At 44.7% G+C, this 25,482-nt stretch overlaps 1 protein-coding gene across 1 annotated transcript; it reads right to left on the bottom strand.

Annotated features, from left to right (window-relative positions):
- Positions 1-5,002: 5,002 nt before the first annotated feature.
- On the bottom strand, positions 5,003-14,111 carry pi15a (peptidase inhibitor 15a; the record flags this gene model as incomplete). Its single annotated transcript, XM_084326760.1, is given in 7 exon segments — positions 5,003-5,076; positions 5,079-5,137; positions 5,996-6,111; positions 7,269-7,401; positions 11,601-11,719; positions 13,273-13,619; positions 14,007-14,111. Coding segments are annotated over 6 exon segments (792 nt in total). The 5' UTR covers positions 13,564-13,619; positions 14,007-14,111.
- Positions 14,112-25,482: the final 11,371 nt, after the last annotated feature.

Here is a 25,482-nt window from a genome sequence, read left to right as displayed (position 1 = left end):
CCGAGCTGGAAGACTTCTCGCAATCAGTGTTAGATTTGGTGAGGAAGTGACGGAGGCAGTGAGTCCCTGGAGGAGCGGTAAACCCCTAACTGCTCCCAGTGAGCAGGTTGGCACCTCGCACGGTCGCCTCCGCCATCGGTGTGTGAATGTGTGAGTGAATGGCTGAATGTGAGGCATAAGTTGTAAAGCGCTTGGGATAAAAGCTGCTATATAAATGCAGTGCATTTATATAAATGCAGTCCATTTGACTCCAGTTCTGAGTTACGAGTGCAGAGCTTCAAAGCTGAAGCCACTGAACCTGCCTATAATGTGTTTGCTGAATGAAGTGAACCAGAGTCGGTGGGGAATGTGTGGTATTATACACCCTTGGGGGCGTGGAACTATGCAAAAGGTCATTGTATATTGTATATGGTTGGCTGGCTGGCAGGTAGACTGGTGTTCGGGAGCCAAGGATTACCCACGGTACTAGCTTTGAAGCTCTGCGCTGAATCAGATAACCGGAGTTATGGTCGTAAACAACCATCCGTGCACTCCATAATTCCCTCCACCGTCAGACAACCGCTTTATTTCATTTTCAGCGAAAACCTGGGACAGAATAATTATTTGCCCTCGGGTCGATAAGAGCATTATATACCGAACGGACCACTGCTGTGCGGCCATGACGTCACCCGGAGTCCAGACAGGTGCGGCGCTAATCCATTCCTCAGAAAGTCCTCGGGCCGGGTCGGCTGCAGAGTGGTTCCAGGAGACTATGATGGTCTGCTAGGGATGGGTCTGGTATGGAGGCTGTCTGGGCCCACCACCCCATTCTATTATCCCAGCTGGAGAGAACGTCTGCCCGACACATCAGAACCTTCATGGCATCATATCCTGCTTACTCCCCCTCTCTCTCTCTCTCCACCGGTCTCTCTCTCCCTCTCTGATCTTCACATACTTTCCCTCCTGTCTAAGATCATTTTAGAATAATAATCGTTAAAACTGGCTAACTCGACAGGAGGAAGGGGGACGTCATATTTCTTCCTTCCTCATTGTCTCTCTATTCCCTCTGATTTACTGTGAGAGTCACACTCGTTCACCCTTGCTCTGGTATTCCCTCTCTCCCTCTCCCTCCCTCCCTCCCTCTCCCTCCCTCCCTCTCTCCCACAGAAGAGGTCAACAGTTTCATGGGACAGACTCGAAACAAGAGGGGCCCCCGTGGAAACATATCAGCTGTCTCTCGGACACGGACGGACGGACGCCAAAGTCAACCTCTTCTTATTAGGATTCGGTTGTAGCCGCGATGTGTGCCCCCCCCCCCCCCCCCGCCCCGGCCCTCTGATAAGGCAGGATATGGGCTTTCTGCGTTGGCAGTGTTTTAATTGAAAGTGAAAACAGAGAATCAAAGGGACAGGACGACGCCGGGTTTCCCCCTGGGACAGAACCAGAATCGAATCAGTGGCGATGACGACTCCCGGCGCAGACAATGGGTCTTGTCTTCAGGCCGCTGTCTCTATACATGAACCAAAGACAGACAAGACACACTACCCATGTTGAGCAAGGGGACTTTTTTTTATTACAAAATACAAAACAGGAGCAAAGCACAAATTCATTGTATAAATACAAAACTTTTTTTTCCTTTTTTTTTATTTTTAAATACAGTCAGTGCGTTTTAAGTGTTCGTTCCTATTCTGCTATCCGTTGATTTCAATTAAATCAACGTTTCTCTAATAAAGGCCCAAACGGTGATCCAAACATAAACAAATCGGTAGCCCCACCGAAGTAAGAAATAGGAATGGAGACATACTGTATTTTCATTCTCTAGTTGATTGACTGAGCTCTTATACACAAGGACTAACAAGGACTAACAGGGACTAACACTAGATGAGATGTATGTTTTGTATCTGTGTATTTGCTGTATTTCAGGGGTGTAATAGGTTGATAATGTATGTAATCAGGAGTCAGTGAAGCAGACATATCTTTCATTTGTGACAGGGTAAGAGAGTTCCAAATACTTTCCATCTACAAGTCGAACTTGTATGTGAATATAACATTCATTTATATGGTCCAATCTTTTTTTTTGGAAACACTGCTGCTATGTTCAAAAGTCCCCTCTGAGTAGATGTGGAATACTACTTCACAAAAACTGGCCCGGTTTGGAAAAAGGAATTCTGAAATATTTGCCAAGTCAGAACCGCTCAGGCGTCGGTCTGCCAACGCTATGCTAGTGCTTCATAAGAAAACAGTCAACTCTGAGTGGAGGATGGGAATACATGCTTCATAATATATAATACATTTTTCCTTCACCATTATCATAATCAAGGTTTATATGCAAATGGTAAAGAAAATCATATTTTTTTTTTACTTTTTTTTTTTTTTTTTTTACAATTCTGTATACAGTTCATTTTACAAAAAGAAAACATACAAAAATGAATATCAATTAAATATTTCTCGCATATAAAAATGAATAACTTAGTATGCTCGACGTATAAGGAGAGTCCAGGGTATGGTGATTATCTATACACAAAACACGTGATGATTTCCCCATATTTTACTGGAAATGTTCAAAACGCTTAAGGTGCACTCGACTACCTAGAGGGACTAGCTTAAATGCAATCTGTGAAAAGACTGTAAGGGAAGCATTAACCGCTGGAACGGTCTAATATACTGGCAGATAAACACGGATCTGGATCGAGGTCATGCTGCGTTCTCTCTCCGTCGGACACGTTGTTATATTAAACATTATAGAAGACCTGTGGAATGCCCGTAATGACAAGAAGGAATGTGATGAAACCCGACATAACCAGTGCATATAGAAACAGACAGAAAAGCACCATGCAGGAATGAGTCTTGGGGAACTCATAATAAAAGGAATTATGACTATTGACATCTTGTGCGTCATGTTGGTCTCTGTGGTTGGTGACTTTGAACAATCAGCTGAAATCCCTACCCCAACTACCCCATTATCCATTTTGATTTTGTATTTTCTTTTCCTTTACAGAAAGTGCACATCGCCGCCAATTTGCCTCTTGGACACTAATGGATCAGTACCTGCTCTGTTAAAAGAAAAGCACGTTGTCTCAACTCCAATCATCGTACGTCGACTTCAAGTAACCTCTTTGCGGTTCAACTGGAGTTCAATCAACTCAAATTGAGTGAGTGAATAAAACAAGTTTACATCACTCATGAAAGAAAGCCAATAGAAATAGGTCAAGAAACCTTTTGTTGTTGTTGAATCGATTAAATTGTTGAATTGATTAAATTGAGTTGGATTCCCTCATAAGTTGTACCTACTGCATTGGCTTTGTGACCCCCAGCTGAGGTCAACGGCCTTGTTGTTAAAAGGATGACATTAACAGATATGCCTTGTCTCCATTAACTACGTTCAGCCTGGCAGGGGATATAGCCATGTCCTAGCATGGTATGGTATGGTTGGGTTTGTGTCTCCATTAGCTATGTTCAGCCTGGCTGGGGCTAGCCATGGTCTAGCATGGTATGGTATGGTTGGGTTTGTGTCTCCATTGCGTTTCTTGTAAACTCTCCGGTTGCTTTCAAATCTTTCATAATTCTTACCAACAACTATGGTACACAAAGCTAAACCATGATGATACAACAGTCCCAGCCAGGTCTGCCCAGGTTGTGAAATGTGTCCATCTCAGCTGGGGTCCAGCCAGGTTTGACCAGGTTCTAAAGACAATGGAGACACTTGCTGTGTGCCAGACAGGCCACAACACGGCTAAACCCTGGCTAGTGGAGACGAGGCCACAGCACGGCTAAACCCTGGCTAGTGGAGACGAGGCCACAGCACGGCTAAACCCTGGCTAGTGGAGACGAGGCCACAGCACGGCTAAACCCTGGCTAGTGGAGACGAGGCCACAACACGGCTAAACCCTGGCTAGTGGAGACGAGGCCACAGCACGGCTAAACCCTGGCTAGTGGAGACGAGGCCACAGCACGGCTGAACCCTGGCTAGTGGAGACGAGGCCACAACATGGCTAAACCCTGGCTAGTGGAGACGAGGCCACAGCACGGCTAAACCCTGGCTAGTGGAGACGAGGCCACAGCACGGCTGAAGCCTGGCTAGTGGAGACGAGGCCACAACATGGCTAAACCCTGGCTAGTGGAAACAAGGCCGCAGCACGGCTAAACCCTGGCTAGTGGAGACGAGGCCACAGCACGGCTAAACCCTGGCTAGTGGAGACGAGGCCACAGCACGGCTAAACCCTGGCTAGTGGAGACGAGGCCACAGCACGGCTGAACCCTGGCTAGTGGAGACGAGGCCACAACATGGCTAAACCATGGCTAGTGGAGACGAGGCCACAGCACGGCTGAAGCCTGGCTAGTGGAGACGAGGCCACAACATGGCTAAACCCTGGCTAGTGGAGACGAGGCCACAACATGGCTAAACCCTGGCTAGTGGAGACGAGGCCACAGCACGGCTGAAGCCTGGCTAGTGGAGACGAGGCCACAGCACGGCTGAACCCTGGCTAGTGGAGACGGGCCACAGCACGGTTAAACCCTGGCTAGTGGAGACGAGGCATTAGGCAGAGCGTACTGAATAATGATTCGCAGCTATAACCCCCCCCCCCCCCCTGAAAAAAGGTATCTCTACCACATGGTCAATGGTAAACTGATGCAGTTATAGTGAGTAAGTAAAGGGGTTGCGGCTCCACATACATCCTGAATATAGAACACGGAGTCTCCTTCGCAAAGATAAATTACCTTCCATCAATCCAAATAGCAATTAAAAAATAAAACAAACAAAAAAATAAAAACATTTTAAAAAACCAAATCATTTACAGTTTATGTACACGTCTGCTGCCTTCAAATGCATGTTTGTGTCTATAAATAAGCCCATATATACAAAATAGCGTGATCCAGGACTGTTGTGCAAATCCTTACGGAGTAAAAACAAAAAAATAAATGTCTTTGGGGGGAGGGGGGGGGGGGGGGGGGGGGCAGGGGGGGGGAGGTGTCGTCTTGTGGGGGTGGGGGGGACGGGGGGGGACGGGGGCGTGACCTTTGCTTATTTGAACCAGTGCAAGTAGTTTGTGTTGAGAGCAGGGAAGCACATATTGTTGCTGCACGAGCCTCCGTAGCTGGGGGGCAGGCGGAGCAGGGGACACCCACTTTGTAGGGAGCCTCACCGATCCAGTTGCCCCTGGAAGAGAGAAACACACGCCATGAACACGTCTGCACGTCTGGGGGCCAAAGAGTAGCAAACACACCTTCAGCTAGCCGCCGTCTAGAATCAAATGGTAAATGTTGCATTTATATATATAACAGATTTTATCCAAAGCACTTAAACATTTTGTTCCTCACATTTTACCCATTCAGTCACACATTCAGACACCGACGGTGGAGGCAAACATGCGAGGTGGCAATTAGGGGTTAAGTGTCTTGCTCAAGGACACATCGACACGCTGCCCGGGAGGAGCCTGTGAGGTGCTTCTCATCTAATGAAATATGAGGCTGATTTGGAAAAGTGTTCCTGGGGTCTCTTTTGAGCTGCTACTGCAGATCTGACCACTAGAGGGCAGCGCACCCGAATTAGCGAGCCGGCGTCCGAATGCACGGAGGCCATTATTCTCTAGCGAGCTGAAATGTAGGTCATCAACCGACCGGAGTCACTCAGATTAAAGGGCCCGGGGTCACAAGTCAGTCACGAGTCCGACCAGACATGGCTTTGATTCGGGGAATCAGGGAAAGAATTCCCTAGGAATTCTGCGAGTCTCCGGGGCTTGTGGAATGCGGTGCCCACGGTACACAGGCTTGTAATGAGGTTATCTGGGTCTTCCAGCAACATGGGTGGCGCGTTGCACGGCACAGGACGGCATGTCTCCCGGCAGCTCTAATGTCAAGGGACAACCCTTCTGACCCACGATTAGCCCGGTGCGGTCGTCGGGCAGGTTAATAGGTTCAACCTCTTACGGCACGTCACTGGCACGGTTATGTACGATGGCCTAAAATCACAGCGAAGGCCCCAAAACCCAGTGATGCATTTATACAGTGGACTTACTTGGGGGAGTAGTTGCATACTAAGTACGTCGCCCTCTTCCACACCGAGCCCCAGACGTTCATGTTGTGGCAGGTGTGGACGGCACAGCCCACCTTGTTTGACGTCGCCCACACCATCTGTGAAGGAGAACAATCAATCAATCAGTTACCCTATGATTAATTAATCAATGCAATCGTTAATCATCATGAATGCAGCAAAGCAATGTTATTAGACCATGTTAACTTTGAACGGTTTGTTAACATACAACTTAGTTCTCATAGGTTTGCAAGTACTTATTTTTTTAGAGATTGTGCTTCATACAGTAAAACATTTTAAAAGAATAAAGACCAAACACTATACAAATATACAATATACAAAACTAAAGTACAAAATGCAACCAAAATGCAAAAATGATCAAATAAGGTAGAGATAGTGCAAATCTTTTGGTAATAAATAGATAAAATATGGTGTAGTGTTAAAAAGTGACTAATGTGAAACATCACCATGTTATTACATGAACAATAGCGGTGCTGTGTTGCAGGGCACTAACACCACCAGGGTTGGGGGTTCAACTCCCACGGGGCCACCCATGCTGAAAGATGTCCACAGCCATTCCACTGTATCAAGCGCGTTCTGTCTCAGTACTGGAAAAAGCGCTATAGAACTCCAGTCATACCAGCTGCTGATCTCCCCTATGTCTCTCTCTTTCTCTCTCTCTCTCTCTCTCTCTCTCTCTCTCTCTCTCTCTCTCTCTCTCTCTCTCTCTCTCTCTCTCGTTTAAGTGCAGGTGTGCCGCTGCCAGCGGAGCTGCTGATTGACGTCTGTGGGCCAATTACGTCAGGGATATAACCCCGCCCCAGATGTCATGAGGCTGCCAGATCGTAACTTTGTATTTCCCAGTTAGTTGTGTTATTCTGCTCTCTCTCGTGTTGTTCTCTAGTCCATTGTGCTTCGACTGTGTCTAACCCTTGTTCTCGTCCTTCCCAGCAGTCCTGCCTGGCTCTTCACCCTGTTCTCTGGCTCCCGACAAAGACGTGCTCTGACTCCTGCCTCTCCTTGCCTTTCCCGAAACGTATGAGGACCTGCACCCGTTTTGATCCCTGCCTGGCTAACTACCCTGTACCCGTTTTGATCCCTGCCTGGCTGACTACTCCGTCCCCGTGTATCGCCCCTGCCTGAACACTTGACCATTCTTTTATCATTAAATATACCCAAGTCTGGGTTTGAACAAGACCTGTCTATCTTTGCTCTGTACTGCATATTAGGTTAAATCCCCAGAGTCGTAACACCCTACCTGTGTATAGTGTGTACACATGGGTCCGTAGCATCTGAGGGGGCACCTGGGGTTGCAGTCTCGGGGGTAAGGAAAGGCGTAGTCCTTGACCTCGTCGTACCACGGCTTCACGAGCTGAAGGATGGAGCGATAGCTGTGGAGAGAGGACGCCAAATGTAAAAGTCAGATGTCAGATGTATAGTGTATCAGTACGAACGAGTACCGGTAGGAGCATCAAGAGGCCTTCTCACGAGTATCACATGTTTCCTGGCTGCTCCTGGGTCTTTGCTGCATAGCTTGAGGAAAATTAATGGACTATTAATAGATCGTTCCTCGCTTCGTCTGTGGTCCGCGCAGCTGTGGTCCTGTGAAACGAAGCCTTCTAATATACGTGTATTTCTCTGACAGTTAAAATCGCTAGCCAAAACTAGCTTAGTGTTGCAGATCAGGTCCCCAGCACCGGTGCGTTCTCTGCAACACGCAGCCGTTTTAGTGCTTAGCAATTTGGCTTTCAGAGATTGGAAAGTTAACAAAACGATAAATCCTTTGGTGAAATGCAATCTTCCCATTAACCTCATCAAGGACACACTTACTGGTAAACGGTAAAGGAAAAGATTGTTAATTTCTGCCACAGTCCGTGGAAAAATGCACTAGGGCTTGTCATAATAATGTGAACATGTGAGAAGTTGCCCATTGGCAAGCGATTAGCTCTTAACTTTTTAGGCTACTTATTGCATTTAACAATTTATTCTGTAGGTTATCAATACAGAATGTTGTCTGACAAGTTTATGACCTAAGCGCTCATCTGTTACCAACATCACACTGTTCATATTATATCATATGAAGATATTAATGAATCCAAAGGTACCAGCCGTGTCATGCTACTGTAGCTTACGGGCAAAGGGGGAGGATTTTTCTCGAAAGTTGAGCTATTTTAAGCTAGCTTTAATTTGATGGGAGGAAAACGCCACATCGGGCATCATGGGTCCTTCTCACCTCAAGATACCTGAATGAATGGGCTCAATAGAAACACACAAGACTCCTCTTTACAGTGAGGCTAATTTATGCTAATCACATGCAGAATTAGGCCCAAACCAGGCAGTGTTGAATTTATTTTGTCACACAGCATAGACTGCAGGAAGGTTTCCTGAAGCATCCTCACGTCTCAGGGCTTGGAGCCACAGTCTCATAAATGAGGCTCTGTTTTAGGATCAGGTAAAAGGACATCTGGATTTAGAAGTGAATCGAAACCTAGGGTGCAGACCCTGTTTATTTTTCTCATATTTTTATATTCAGAGTTAATTATATTGTTTATGTAACGGTAAACGTATCCGTACCGAACCGTTTCAGTACTGGACCTGCGGTTCAGTACGCACTGTGTACCGAACGAATGCAGCGGTACGTTAACCACTAACGGAATGCACATTCAGATGTTTTATTTTTTTTTATGCAGAATTTTATTCAAAACTCCAAGTTCACCCCTTCCCAAAATATAATTTGCACAAAGGGCCAGATGTTGTTTGTTCAGCCCACGCACAACACTGAGAGATTACCTGTAATTTAGCATAGCCTCATAGTGTGGCGAACACACACACACACACACACACACACACACACACACACACACACACACACACACACACACACACACACACACACACACACACACACACACACACACACACACACACAACACACACACACACACACACACACACACACACACACACACACACACACACACACACACACACACACACACACACACACCCTCTCTCTCTCAGTGCGTGAGGAGGATTGGTGCTAGATTGAGAAGGGGCTGTCTCTCGGGGATCAAATTAATGATAGTTTACGGCATATAGAACGGACATTCATACACAGCAACGTGCCTCCGAACAAGGTGTGATAAACATGAGGGATGATTTACATGAAGTGCTAAAATAGAAAAGTAGGCTACTTACATTCTTGACGCTAGAACTCCCAAAATAGCGTTACATAAAAAAGAAGGTAGGCCAGCTGGAGTTTCAATAGCTTGCATAAAACTGTCTCGAGGTTCCACAAGTTAATCAAAATCCAAAGTATTTCCAACGGGCTTGAGATGCTCAGAGTGCAAATCACTGTCTTTGCGACCGATGGTTGCGGTTGTTGTTGTTGTTCATTAACTCGCACGTTGTTCAGCTCAATGACGTCGCGTGTCTCCTATCCGTCATGCAGCGCATTGAATTTCTTTATATTATTCATTTGAATATAGAATATTCGTTGACAGCCCTACTTAACAGGTACTGCACACTACATCACCCCCGAGTGGAATATGGAAAGCCAAACTTTCCCCCACTGTACCGAAAACCCGTACCGAACTGTGACTTCAAAACCAAGGTACGTACCGAACCGTGGTTTTTGTGTACCGTTACAGTTTACACTGTTTATTTTTCTCATATTTTTATATTCAGAGTTAATTGTATCGTAACTTTCAGTGAGTGAGTGTGTTAGTGACAATGGGGATCTATGAGGTGCTTCAAATCTTTTTTATTTGAAAAATTATTTAGGAGCACAGTGTGCGAGTAATAGCTTTGCGTAGTGGGCGCACAGTGTCGACGCGCAATTGTAATTTGACAGAGCAGTGCGGACCTTCAATTTTAGAAGCTATAACATCTAGCTATTCAGCCCTGTGTTCGACAGCTCTATGACAACTTATCTCGTGAGTCACGCTGTTTCTATGTAAACTCTGCGAGCAACGGGTCCATCGGTCTAACATGCTTCGCATCCTCGCCATTCCTGTATGCCCACATCAAAAAATCCTAGTTAAAAACCTTAACTAATGTTAGATGCTAACGGCATGCTAACTAAGCTAACCTGCTAACGCTAACTAAGCATCCAATAGTGAGGGAAGGGGGGGGGCTGAGTCTCTCTCTCTGCTAACAATCCTGATTCCTGAACCTATTTCATTCAAAAGGAAGATATTGATGGACATTAGCTATAGTATATAGCTCAGCAGCTGTAACAGAATAATTGTATTAGTTTGGATTATTTACACTTCAACCGTCAAAATATGAATTACAATTATAATTCATTAAAGAATTGTATAAAGAACTTTCCATGTTCTGTCATCTAACAATATATTCCATTACCTTTCCTATCGGTATCGAAGTCAAAATGTTGGTATCGTGACAACACTACAACATACAAATGCAGCTGGACAACCGAATATCCTTTGTCTAGTAGACATGGGCCAATGTGTGATTTTGGTGGTATGTGCTATTGCACAGATGTTTGACCCTTAGCATGCGCACATGTAATAATAATATGCATGTAATAAATTGTTTGTTAATAAACTCTGTGTTACTTGAAAATATTTCATTGTGCTCCTACATTTCTTTGTATGCTCCTAAATGTCTTTGTGTGCTCCTAATTTTTTTTCATTTAGGAGCATAATATGTGCTCCTTGGGAATAAAGTTAGCGTAGAGCCGTGAGCTAGTACACCGTCACCACGACATTTACCTACATCCGCGTGCTCGCCATCAACTAGCACTAAACGATGTCACGTGCCGTAAAAGTGCGTTCGGGCAGACCGTGGAATTTAGAGGTGGCATGAAATACACACAAAGTCAATGGAACGAGACGTGCAGAGGTGAAGAAAGCATAGAAAGCCACAGTGGGACCAATGTGCAGCTGGGCACAAATTGTACCGGCAGTTGGGCAACAGCAGCAACGCGTAGCAGGGTATCTGCAGGTTTCAATAATAATAATTTAAGACTTTTTAAGAGCTTTTTATTACCACTTACAGCTAAAAGTAACAGCAATTTCACGATACTAGCAAAAAAAACACATAGCAACACTGAACTGGCGCCAATAAAAATTCTCGCACGTTCCATACAAGCTCTGGCCAGACGCACCAAGCTCCCGGTAGCCCCGCAAAAAACGACACTGACAACGTGTAGGTATGACGGTCAGAGAGAAGAGGTGCAGCACACGCAGAAGCATGCCGTCTCCAGCCACACAGTCTACGACGAGAGGAAGAGGAGGAAAGCTAACCGAGCCGATAGGAAAAAACGTGCCAATCCAAGAGCACCCAGGGTTTCCACTGACGGGTCAGGACCCCCCCGGGGAGGGGGGGGGGGTTGCATCCTAGCGTCGTCGGGTCATGGCTGTAAACACTGCTTGAGTTTATTTACCAGGTCGTAGGAACATTCCTCACGTTTTCCTCGGGGTCACAGTACACAGAACCTCGGGCAGAGACCGGAGAAGGAGGCAAACGACGGCCATGACTCCTCAAAGCCATCCTTGAAAGGAGCTGCACGTTGTGTGTGTGTGTGTGGGGGGGGGGGGGGGGGGGGGGGTCAAAGGTCACTCACCGTCCTGTCCTCACGGAAAGGTTTTGACCTAGGAACCTGAGGAGGTTACGTGGGCCGTGCTCCCACAGGCAGGCATGCGCCCAGTCCTCCGCCGTCTTGGCCAGGGTCTCGTCCCACACCTAGAGACACGGAGAGAGGCGCTCAGGAGCCGTGCAGAACCTCGTTACGTAACCCAAGGAGAATACACACGCCGACCGCTCTCCGCTCATCTCTAGCTTAGCCGTGAGACGGCAGGGTAACACCACCGCTGGGTTCGTAACGCTACTCTCTCTCTCTCTCTCTCTCATTCCGCTACGTCGTGTGGCTTCCTCCGCGGTTTAATCCAGTCTACTGTGGCCGAGGGTCAGACAGAGAGCATCTATTAGCAACAATAGTAAATAGTGACCTACTTCTCAACCACGGTGACCTCCCCGCCGCTTACATGTGGTTCACATTCTGAAGTGGAGTGATACACAATGAGGAGACACTTCCAGCTGATGACCTCATTACTAGGGTCTAAATAACTGGAGAATGAAGATCTCCCTCCCTCCCTCCCTCCCTCCCTCCCTCCCTCCCTCCCTCCCTCCCTCCCTCCCTCCCTCCCTCCCTCCCTCCCTCCCTCCCTCCCTCCCCCACTCAGTTACCTTGTCCCAGTAGTACAGTACTTTAATGTGCATCTGTGGGAATCCTCCCAGATACTCTATTGTTTTAAGATAAGATAAAAAGCTATCAGAGTACCTACTCTATGACCTTGTGTCATATATAAAACGCTACAGTTGATACAATAACAAGGTTATAATTGATGTGAAACTAAGGCGAACGTGTTTCGCACCCTCAAGGATCATCTATGAAATCCGATATTTCACCTGAATGAATCTAGACTCTATCTGAGTACAGATTCATTCAGGTGAAATATCGCTTTTAATCTACTTTCGCATGACCGTTCTCTCACCAAGGGTCTACTCTGGTGGTCCACTGCAATCTGCTCAACAGCTGGGTGTGCCAACTGCCAACAAGCCCAACGAAGACCCAGTCTGTCAGTGAGGTTTCCTGCGCCGAACTACACGTCCATTCCAATCAAGCCCACTTGTCATCATTGATGAATTGAAAATGGAGGACCCTTATGTAAACAAGACAAGTCTTTTTCTGGTCTTCATCCTCTTAGCAGTTGTTAGTATTGAGCTGTACTGTATTGTACCCATTCTGCAATCTGTTAATAAAGTTTCCAATCAATCAATCAATCAATCAATCAATCAATCAATCAATCATTACTATCAGCCATGCACTTCATTGATTAATTAATTAATTAATTAATTTATTCATTATTTATTTATTTATTTATTTATATGTATTCTAATATATTTCGGATATTGAATGACATTGCCCTCATAACCCGACATACACGTCACGGGACACATGTTTGCACTAAGATGCGTTTAGCCAAAGACATGCATTGCACCGAACTGTGGTCGTCTGCCAGGTGTCGCCAAAATGAATCAAGTACAAGTAAAGTGTCACTTTAGATTAGATTAGATTCAAATGTATTGTCATCATACAGCACAAGTACAGTATACAACGAAAAGAGGTTTGGCATCCAACTAGAGTGCAAATGTAACAGTAAAGTGCGATAGTAATATACAATGTACAGGTGATTTAAAGTGGGTATACAAAATATACAAGTTAGTACACTTACCATGTATTCCATGTTTGACGCCGGGGGGAACACTTTTCCTCTCACTTTGTTATGATAATCAAGAATGGCAAGCATGTCGTTTTGAGTAATATAACGCTTCCTCCTGGATTTGGAACCCGTCGTGCTGTCTGTTCCATAGCTGTGCTCCATGGCTGCGCCAACACCGGTGAGATTGGCCGCTGGCAGCAGCAGCGCGGACAGCACGGCTGCAGGGAGACCCGTCGCCAGGACACCCGCTCCGCAAGATATGCAGAGAAGCATCACATCTACGGCCAAAATCTGAGGTTTCATATTTGGGGTATTTCGTGGGGCGTCCTGACAGAATAAGTCCGACTCTTGGGGTTGATCTGAAAGAAAAACAAAATTGGAGGCTTAGGATAACAATGGCATGCTTAAATATATGCACAAATATTATGCACACCTTTTCACTTGTAGCACGTTATAATAATATCATTCAGGTGTTTGTGGGGAGGAGGGGGAGTCCAATGCATGATGCTGTACAAATACATGATGTTGCTTCTATTTTAATCTAATTTCGTTTATATTCCATTTCATTTTATTCCATCTTTTTATTTATTATTCTACCGGTAATTGTCTGTCTGTCAATGTCGCACAAAAAAACGACCAAATCAAATTCCTTGTATGTGGAAAACTATACTTGGCAATAAAGACCTTTCTGATTGATTCTGATTCTGGCAGCAGATATAATAAAGTTCCTTGAATCGTGGTCCTACCTTTATCTTGAGCTGCGTTGCCAGGCTATATCTTCCAGAGTGTCTACAGTGGACTGGAGAGAGAGAGGGGGAGAGAGAGAATGTGTGTGAGAGAGAGAGAGAGAGAGAGAGAGAGAGAGAGAGAGGGGAGAGAGGGCTCCCAGCGTTGATTGGCTGCTGCTCTTTGCAAACTATAGTCTCGGACTTCAACACAACTCCGACTCGCCGGGTTTATATATCGCAGTGCGGACGCCGCAGGAAGTGCGCATCTGTCTCCCTCCCTGTCACCTGGACGAACGCATCACTTTGGAGACGCTCTGTTTTGGTTTATTCGGTGCCATTTCTGACATACCGGTTGTTTGTTCCATCAAAACATCTGCTTTAGGTTTGCACAGCTGCGTAACGTGGAGAGACAAGAGAAATGAAAACCGTTGATAAGAAAACGAATAATCCGGTAAACCTGTAGTGGGGCAGGCTGCACTGTACAAATAAAAAATAAATCCTCAATTGTCTCAATTTATATTCTCCCTTTTTTGTCGCTGAATCAACCAAATGTAAGTTGAATCGACTAAATATGGATGAAACTTGATATGTAATATTCATTCTCTGCTACTGTTTAGTTGGTAAAAAAAAAAAGACAATTAAAAAGACAAATATTGCATACTTTATTTTAACAGTGGTAGTGAGGCATTCAATTCGTTTCAGTGACATTAACATGTTATATATTGATATCAATGAACAATGTCCAACATTATAGATACTCATTTATGGCTTTGTGGGTTGAAAAATGCATTAGCCTTTAGAAAAACATTAGTATGATCATTGATGAGCTCCAATTGGCAGTGGTCCAGAACCATCCAAACAGGCCCACTGATGTTATCTGGTCCCATGATGCCTACAGCATTTACACTTAGTAAAATACGAATATACTAAATTAGTGAGACATATCTGAATCAAATCAAAGTTTATTTGTGACATACATTATGCATGTACACAAGGGCAGTTAAACCCTCCCCAGACTGTGTGTGCATGGAGAATTAACCCTTAACACTAGGCACCGCACTCAGCTGGCTCCGGTTCTACAGCACCTCTCCAACAGATCATACTTCCAAGGTGTTCTCCAAGGTTCAGGTTCTGTACTCATCCACACGCACACAAGGTGTTCTCCAAGGTTCTGTACTCATTCACACTCACACAAGGTGTTCTCCAAGGTTCTGTTCTCATCCACACTCACACAAGGTGTTCTCCAAGGTGCTGTACTCATCCACACTCACACAAGGTGTTCTCCAAGGTTCTGTACTCATCCACACTCACACAAGGTGTTCTCCAAGGTTCTCTACTCATCCACACTCACACAAGGTGTTCTCCAAGGTTCTCTACTCATCCACACTCACACAAGGTGTTCTCCAAGGTTCTCTACTCATCCACACTCACACAAGGTGTTCTCCAAGGTTATCTACTCATCCACACTCACACAAGGTGTTCTCCAAGGTTCTCTACTCATCCACACTCACACAAGGTGTTCTCCAAGGTTCTCTACTCATCCACACTCACACAAGGTTCTCTACTCATCCACACTCACACAAGGTTCTCTACTCATCCACACTCACACAAGGTTCTCTACTCATCCACACTCACACAAGGTTCTCTACTCATCCACACTCACACAAGGTTCTCTACTCATCCACACTCACACAAGGTTCTCTACTCATCCACACTCACACAAGGGTCTGTACTCATCCACACTCACACAAGGTTCTCTACTCATCCACACTCACACAAGGTGTTCTCCAAGGTTCTCTACTCATCCACACTCACACAAGGTGTTCTCCAAGGTTCTCTACTCATCCACACTCACACAAGGTTCTCTACTCATCCACACTCACACAAGGGTCTGTACTCATCCACACTCACACAAGGTTCTCTACTCATCCACACTCACACAAGGTTCTCTACTCATCCACACTCACACAAGGTTCTCTACTCATCCACACTCACACAAGGTTCTCTACTCATCCACACTCACACAAGGTTCTCTACTCATCCACACTCACACAAGGTTCTCTACTCATCCACACTCACACAAGGTTCTCTACTCATCCACACTCACACAAGGTTCTCTACTCATCCACACTCACACAAGTTTCAAGTTTCTCAAGTTTCTTTCAAGTTTCTTTAATAGTTGTCATACTGAAGTACAGAATACTTTTATACAAAATGCTTCTTACTGTTTCGCTCCAGAGACTGTGTTAGACAAGATAGTATGAAATAAAATAGTATAGCATGTAAAATAGAAGTAAAAATAGAGGTCACAGTGTTCAGTATAGACATATGTACAATGTTCGATGCAGAATAGAAGTAACTGAGTTACTATACAATATACAATATACTATGCAATGTACTAATATACAATACTATATAGTGCAGAGCAGAAATGGGATGAGGTACAATTTAGGTACAATTTACAGTAAGGTGTGCGAGTTGTAGTGCAAATCCTTTACCAATAAATATAAATATAAAGTGTGTTTAGGTGTTCTAAAGTGTGTAAAGTGGGTGCTGCAGTGAGTTGCCCGTTTAAAGTGAGTGTGTGCGTGTGGATGTGTGTGCTGTGTGCATTTGATGGTTGCTGCATAGTGTTTATTGTTCGTTGAGCAGCCTGATGGCCTGGGGATAGAAGCTCCTTCTGAGTCTCAAGGGTCTGTACTCATCCACACTCACACAAGGGTCTCTACTCATCCACACTCACACAAGGGTCTCTACTCATCCACACTCACACAAGGGTCTCTACTCATCCACACTCACACAAGGGTCTCTACTCATCCACACTCACACAAGGGTCTCTACTCATCCACACTCACACAAGGGTCTGTACTCATCCACACTCACACAAGGGTCTGTACTCATCCACACTCACACAAGGGTCTCTACTCATCCACACTCACACAAGGTTCTCTACTCATCCACACTCACACAAGGTTCTCTACTCATCCACACTCACACAAGGTTCTCTACTCATCCACACTCACACAAGGTTCTCTACTCATCCACACGCACACAAGGTTCTCTACTCATCCACACTCACACAAGGGTCTCTACTCATCCACACTCACACAAGGGTCTCTACTCATCCACACTCACACAAGGTTCTCTACTCATCCACACTCACACAAGGGTCTCTACTCATCCACACGCACACAAGGTTCTCTACTCATCCACACGCACACAAGGTTCTCTACTCATCCACACTCACACAAGGTTCTCTACTCATCCACACGCACACAAGGTTCTCTACTCATCCACACGCACACAAGGTTCTCTACTCATCCACACGCACACAAGGGTCTCTACTCATCCACACGCACACAAGGTTCTCTACTCATCCACACTCACACAAGGTTCTCTACTCATCCACACGCACACAAGGTTCTCTACTCATCCACACGCACACAAGGTTCTCTACTCATCCACACGCACACAAGGTTCTCTACTCATCCACACTCACACAAGGTGTTCCCCAAGGTTCTCTACTCATCCACAGCCACACTTCACAAAGGGATTGCACAGCTTTTTCTGACGCTATGCCTGTGTCTGTGCAAATAGCTGTGAAACACAGTTTGCTATTCACAAAGCTTGCGCAAAGGGTGAAATACGGTGGTAACTGCGTTGTCATCAGCATTGCATCTCGGTGCGTCGGTGCTATTTGCCGGTATTTAAATGAGGTAATATGGGCGAAACATGTTCTCCTTTCTTTTATTTATTTTTTTGTTGATCTTTTCCCCCCTCCTAACCCTGCTGGTATTAGGTAATAATCACAATAAAGAGAAAATAACCCACATACTCATATGCTCCAGAATAAACTTTAAATTTATAATGTTTCGTCAGGTCCATGAGGAGTAGATGCTGGAAACACAGTCAATGTAAAGTTTATTCTGGAGTATTATGATAATGCAGGTTCTATTCTCTTAACATTAAATACAACTTTCTCACTCAAAAAATATTCATAGCCTGACTTCGGTCTAAAGATTCAGCACCATGGACAGGTCTGCTCAAAATAATTCATTTTGGTATGACATGACAAGCAAATGACAAAAACAAAGGATGCAATGTGTCATGAAAATCCAAATTAAGCAAGCTATATACTTTACGAAATAAACAAAATACAATACGAAATAAACTAAATAAAAATGGTGAAAAATATTGTTATGTCTATGCCTCATTTCGGGTTTATTTTTCCCCATTCCTGATATCTGCCAACAGCGCTGCCAGGTGCAAACTGCTCCACGAGCCAACTGTGCTGGAGCAAATCAGGAGCAAATTGCACACCTATGGGCGTGTCTGCGCTAGTATATAATCTGTGCAATATCTTTAGTGAATAGGTTGCAAAGATGGAGCAGATAGCCCTTGCTACTCGCGCGCAGTTAAGGGTGCTATTAGTGCCGTGCGATCCATTCTTTGTGAAATCGCCCCAAGGTGTTCCCCAAGGTTCTATACTCATCCACTGTCACACAAGGTGTTCCCCAAGGTTCTATACTCATCCACTGTCACACAAGGTGTTCCCCAAGGTTCTATACTCATCCACTGTCACACAAGGTGTCCCCCAGGGTTCTATACTCATCCACAGTCACACAAGGTGTCCCCCAGGGTTCTATACTCATCCACTGTCACACAAGGTGTCCCCCAGGGTTCTATACTCATCCACTGTCACACAAGGTGTCCCCCAGGGTTCTATACTCATCCACTGTCACACAAGGTGTCCCCCAGGGTTCTATACTCATCCACTGTCACACAAGGTGTCCCCCAGGGTTCTATACTCATCCACTGTCACACAAGGTGTCCCCCAGGGTTCTATACTCATCCACTGTCACACAAGGTGTCCCCCAGGGTTCTATACTCATCCACTGTCACACAAGGTGTCCCCCAGGGTTCTATACTCATCCACAGTCACACAAGGTGTCCCCCAGGGTTCTATACTCATCCACTGTCACACAAGGTGTCCCCCAGGGTTCTATACTCATCCACAGTCACACAAGGTGTCCCCCAGGGTTCTATACTCATCCACAGTCACACAAGGTGTCCCCCAGGGTTCTATACTCATCCACTGTCACACAAGGTGTCCCCCAGGGTTCTATACTCATCCACAGTCACACAAGGTGTCCCCCAGGGTTCTATACTCATCCACTGTCACACAAGGTGTTCCCCAAGGTTCTATACTCATCCACTGTCACACAAAGTGTTCCCCAGGGTTCTATACTCATCCACTGTCACACAAGGTGTTCCCCAAGGTTCTATACTCATCCACTGTCACACAAGGTGTCCCCAAGGTTCTGTACTCATCCACTGTCACACAAGGTGTCCCCCAGGGTTCTATACTCATCCACAGTCACACAAGGTGTCCCCCAGGGTTCTATACTCATCCACAGTCACACAAGGTGTCCCCCAGGGTTCTATACTCATCCACTGTCACACAAGGTGTCCCCCAAGGTTCTATACTCATCCACTGTCACACAAGGTGTCCCCCAAGGTTCTGTACTCGGGCCGCTCCTTTTCATCCTCTACATCCTCCCTCTTGCTCAGATCCTCCACCATTTCAACCTAGACTTTCACTGCTATGCCGATGACACTCAGATATACGTCAGCACCTAATCCCCCCACAACCTGCCCCTCTCTCACGTCCACTCCTGCCTGTCAACAAGCCCATTGATGATGCCTCCCCTTCCTCCCAGACACGCAACCTCGGCGTGATCCTTGATCCCACCCTCTCCCTCAAGCCCCATAACCGCCAAATTGACGAAATATATTTCTACCACATTCACACACACATTCAGACACACATTCACACACACATTCAGACACACATTCACACACACATTCAGACACACATACACAAATCCCACCTCAAGATCCATCTCTTCTCCATTGTAATCGCCTAGCGCCTCCCCCTCCATCCATCCTTGTTTGTTTGTGTTACTGTATGCTTGTCTCCTGTTTGTCTCACTGTTTGCCCCTTAGTGTAAAGCGACTTTGAGATCTGGAAAAGCACTATATAAATCACATTTATTATTATTATTATTATTATTATTATTATTATTATTATTATTATTATTATTATTATTATTATTATTATTATTATTATTATTATTATTATTATTATTATTATTATTATTATTATTATTATTATTATTATTATTATTATTATTATTATTATTATTATTATTATTATTATTATTATTATTATTATTATTATTATTATTATTATTATTATTAATAAAATGACCGGAATTCCATAAAACTACTAGAAAGGCCACAACAGTCATTCTGACTGCTCATGTTACTGGCATATAATTTCCATAATAAAATACAAATCTAACAATGAATGGATTTGTTATGGATAGGTTATAGGAAACATCAGGACAACTGTACTATTCTAATTAATTTCATAGTTTATTAATTCATGCAGAATAACACAACCTGCATACAATATGAGGAAAGTATTATTACGTATTACGCTATTACGTGTCTAAATTCACAAACAGTTCAAATGATGGCCTCTGCCTTTCTAGTTAATAAACAAATGTAAAAGAAACTCAATAAACAGTAAAAACTCAACACAACTCATAATAAAACTCGCAAAGTGTAGGTCCAGCAGTTTTATGGCTCATCACATCAGGGCAAATCCCTCTCCCCCTATCGCTTTTCTTTGTGTGGTTCTCGCCACGCCGTAAAGATTACGCCTGCTCAGTGTTTGGGTCCAGCTGAGCTGTTTGCCAAAGCCGACGTCGAGCCCCGTGAAAGAAAGAGAGAAAGGAAGAAAAAACCTTCAGCAGGTCATCATTTTCTTTGGCAACCGGTGAGTAATTGAAAGCAACGTGACGCAGAAGCGATCTTCTTTCCCCCTCGCTCCACTCCTCCTGCTGAAAAGTGACTCTTTTTCCAAAAAGCTTTCTTGGAAGTGATGGTCTTCTCAGGTGCTGGAGGAGGGGATATATGGCTCAGTGGTGGGGGTGGTGGTGTGCACCGAAGATCTTATCCTCTGTTTTCCAATCCCTCCGTCCTCCGTGAAGTCCACTCTAAAGTGGTCCGCACATGGCGGGCGACCGACGTCACCTGGCCATGCGATCGTCTGTCGCTCAACGACAATCGCTTAGTGCCCCACACCAGAGCCGACCGCTCACAGGTATAATAAGCTCTGTTTAGCTGGGGGTGTGGTTTTGGAGGACGGACCGGACGTTAGGTTGTCGTGAAGCGAGCATATTAGCAGGTAGCTGTGTTGTGCATTACGAGGGAAGTAAAACCCATGTAAAACCCATATTGAGCTGGAATTAAAGCACCATATACGAATACAACCTCTCCTCATTCTTCCTGACATTACTGCATGACTGATCGCTACAATACGTTCACTACCACCGATTGGACAAGTATTGTTATGTGCACCTGCTGAGAGAGAATGTTTTTTCACAGAAGACGCAAACTGTCTGTTCTCAACCATCATTTTATTTGGACTATACACCTTACAAAACATCAGCTGCACCAGACATTAAACTCTGTCAACATCCACAACTTCTTTTGTTACCCGAGTATAAAAACATCTAAGTAGTGTAGGTGCATCGTGGCGCATTGTCAGTTAATGACAAGCGGCCACTAAACCTTAAGTTCTCCAACTAACGTTATTTATTTAAATTGTTCCTGTTAATAATAATTAACATAAGTAGCATGGTAATAATATGTAGGTTATTGATCAATGAATGTAGGCCTATTGATAAATTAATGGTGTACAAATGATACACCAGTAGAAGTCATGTTATTTCCTCATTGTCCTTGCTCTGTCGCCTGCCGTTGCCTAAAAAAATAGGATCGAGGCGATTTTTTGCCAGGTGACATAAATTGCTGCGCGATGGCCGCTTCAAAATCTTCTGCCGTGTGGGTTCTCTCATTCATAACAATGGAAGCGATAGAATTCTGTCGGTCGCCTCGCTTAAAAAATCGGTCGCCTGGCAAAAATCGCCCTGCCGTGTGCGGACCACTTAAGGCGCGGACCAGCAGGGGTTTTTATGACACTTTCAGCGTGAGTGTGCACAGTAAATTTCGCAGAGTAGATTTGACTCAAACTAAGTACATTTTAATTAGGGTCAAATTTACTCTGCGAAATTTACTGTGCACACTCACGCTGAAAGTGTCATAAAAACCCCTGCTGGTCCTCGACTGTACAAATTTAACACTACGCCACGCTAGCTTACAGCCAATGAAATTAACCGTCGACTGAGTTAACTTAAAGTCCCCCGCGGGCGAGTGTTATGTTATATGATTTTATTTCCCTTACCCGGACGCGTTCCGCGAGTTTCTAAACGTGAAATTCGGGAGGGCAGTTATTTGTCAAACACTCGTTGTTGTTGAAACGGTTGAGTTTTTCCCCCCGAACTTCAACCCGAGAATCTGTCTGTCGTCTCTCTGGGAGCCGGCGTGTTGAACCGAGACTTTTTTTTTATTTTTAATTTGTATTATCTTTTCCCCCCTCCTTTTTCCGATTTTCTCCCATCCCACTGTTAGTCGTTATGCCAATTCCCAACCCCCTTCCTGGTTGTTGCGCACTTTCCCCTACTGTTGGTCCGAGAGGCCGGAGACTCACATGCTTTCCTCCGACGCATGTGCAGCCATCCGGCAGCCAGCCTGGCCGCGCAGATTCTCACTGGGAGAGTGTAACGTGTGGAAGGTCGCACTACCTCTCTCCAGATCCTACCCTTGCTGAGCAGGCGCCTCGACCGAACTGTAGGGGTCGCTGTCCACAACGCCCAGGACCCACCCACGGCTCCCCTCCCCCTAACTCAGCCAAACGAGTTAGTATAGCAATCAGCCCGAGCCAAGGCAATGCTGACTCTCCGGGAGTCGAGACCGCAGCCTCTTGCATTGGTGACGAGCACAATCTCCGCTACGCCACCTGACCGCCCGCAAACCAAGACTTTCTATGAAAAACAAAGCGGCCAGCGTCGTAGCCGGCGTCCAGAAGCAGCAGGCGGACGTCTCTGTCAAGGTTTTTTTGACAAATTGGACCCCGTTTCAACAACTTCAGGTGAGTGTTTGACAAATACGCACCTTGTGTTTCATGTTTGGAGAGGGAGGCGGGGGAGAGGGGGGGTATAAGTTCATCTCAGTCGACATTCATTTTACCAGCTGTGATGTGGCAGCTAGCGCGGTCTAGTGTTACAAACTACAGCCGGGGGAACCAGCATGCAAGTGAGAAATTGTCTTTTGACGTACACACAATATCATGATAGATTATTACATTATTATATTATCTCATTATGGATGTTTCCTCTCCCTCATCTATTACTGTACGCCTGGGGGCCAGGACACTAAACAGGCATGTTTCTCGCTTGCTCGCTTGTTCCTGATTCCAGACTTGACAGACTTTAACCCGTTCACTACCACACTGCAGAAGGTTAACCCTTTCACTACCACACTACAGCAGGTTAACCCTTTCACTACCTAGTGTGGTAGTGAAAGGTTAACCGTCTGTAGTGTGGTATAGTGAAAGGGTTAACCTGCTGTAGTGTGGTTGTGAAAGGGTTCACCCTTTGTCATTTAGCAGTGAAAGGGTTAACATTATGTAGTGTGGTAGTGAACGGGTTAATAAATGTCAAGCAGATGATGTTCCAGTCGTTTGTGTTCGAGGAGACTCCATTCTCCTGCGTGTTTCACCACAACGCAGCCGGCGTGCGCCAGCAGCCTCCTCGCCTGCGTAAGGGGCCCCGAGGCGCCATGGAAAGTACATTTTGGGTATGTGGGGGATGAACGCAAGTGGGAGAGAGAGGAACGTATACAGTACAGTACTGTAGGCAGGGCGCTGCTCTGTTGACAGTGGATGGGAGACTGATTCTGTGGACCAACAGAATGTTTTATATCCATTTTCTTTATACTGAAATTGTAGTAGTTCACAGTTCTGAAACGTGAACATATACCCAAATATATATATATATATATATATATATATTTTATTTATTTTTTATTATTGCAAAACAAAATTATTAAAAGTCAGTACTCAACACACAATGCATAATGAAACTAACAATTAAGATGACATGCCAGCACAGAAACAGAAAGCAAAAAAAATATATAATAATACTTTACAGTATAAAGTGTATATCCAACGAAATTACCAATTATACCAATGTTTTATACAGGATATACCCCTAATACCTGTTATCTAAAACCCTACACACATATGCTCCAGCTCGAACCCCCCCCTCCCGGACCCCTCTTTGGATAGTACCTCCATTATCCCTCGCTCCTAACCAGACACTACCATTATAAGCTAGCTTTTATTCTCTCCACCACTTCTAACCACATTGACATTTTGGATTCATTGAGACCCAGAATTCTTGCTGTAGATATTTCTTGATAAATCACATCGAGATATGTAAGAAACCAAACTTTCCGGCACATTTTTTCCGGTTGAAACCAGCGTGATGCGATCAGCTTTTTAGCTACTGTGATACCCGATAAAACCAATCTCTTTAGCTGTGGATTTACTGCAAACTCAAAAACATCATTCAATAGTAATACAGAGGGGTGTACAGGTATATTCCAAGATACGAGTTTTGATAATTGTTGGGTCACATCTTTCCAGAATGCCTTAACTGGTGGGCAGTCCCAATACATGTGCATAATGTCCCTTCGTCTCCATTTGTACATTGGGAGCATTTGGAGTCTTGTTTAAGACCCATTCTGTTCAGTCTTATAGGAGTCAAGTATGTCCTGTGAATATAGTTAAGATTGATTTGTTGATGGTCCGGGTTCCTTGATGTAAGTCGGACATTTGCCCATTCTCCTTGCCAATCAAAGTCACTTTCCAGGTCTGGTATATCCCTCCTCCAGACAGAGTCTAGTTGGAGGGTTTCATATGAGGACGTTAGTAAATGATGATATACCCAAATATTTATATATATATAAAGAGAGTCTAATTTCAAGAAACAGGCTGTTCATTCAACAATGAAGAGTATGTGTGCATTTCAGTTTGTGGAGTGAATCTGTGGGATGGTTTGAGTGTGGAATTAAAACAAAGCACAAATATAAATTACTTTAAAAAAACATATAAAAGGATGATATCTCAGAGGTATATGGATGAGGAGGCGTTATGTTGACCGCTTGAGCCCCGGCGTCCCTGTATAGGGGCTAGGGCTCGGCAGGATTATCATTAGTATTATTTATTACTGATATTTTCTTTTCATAGTGTGGACATTTGGATTGTATGAATGAGTTAATATGAGTTGCATGAGATAATATGTGTGAAGGCTGAAGGGGGTTGGAATTAGGGGTGTAAAGGTACACGTATCCGTACCGAACCGAACCGTTTCATTGTGTACCGTACCGTACCGAAAGGCTGTGTAGTGTACCGAACGAATACAACTGTATGTTAACCACTAACGACCGCCCACGGGGGCTGTTTTTTTCACAATCTAATATAGTTATTATCTTTCTTTTTATCGATTATTAATTTCAGCAT

Source organism: Notolepis coatsorum, assembly GCF_963971535.1.
Source record: "Notolepis coatsorum genome assembly, chromosome: 12".
In the NCBI taxonomy this organism is placed as follows: Eukaryota; Metazoa; Chordata; class Actinopteri; order Aulopiformes; family Paralepididae; genus Notolepis; species Notolepis coatsorum.
Note: the sequence above shows the minus strand (reverse complement) of the source record. Positions and strands in the feature narration are given on the sequence as shown.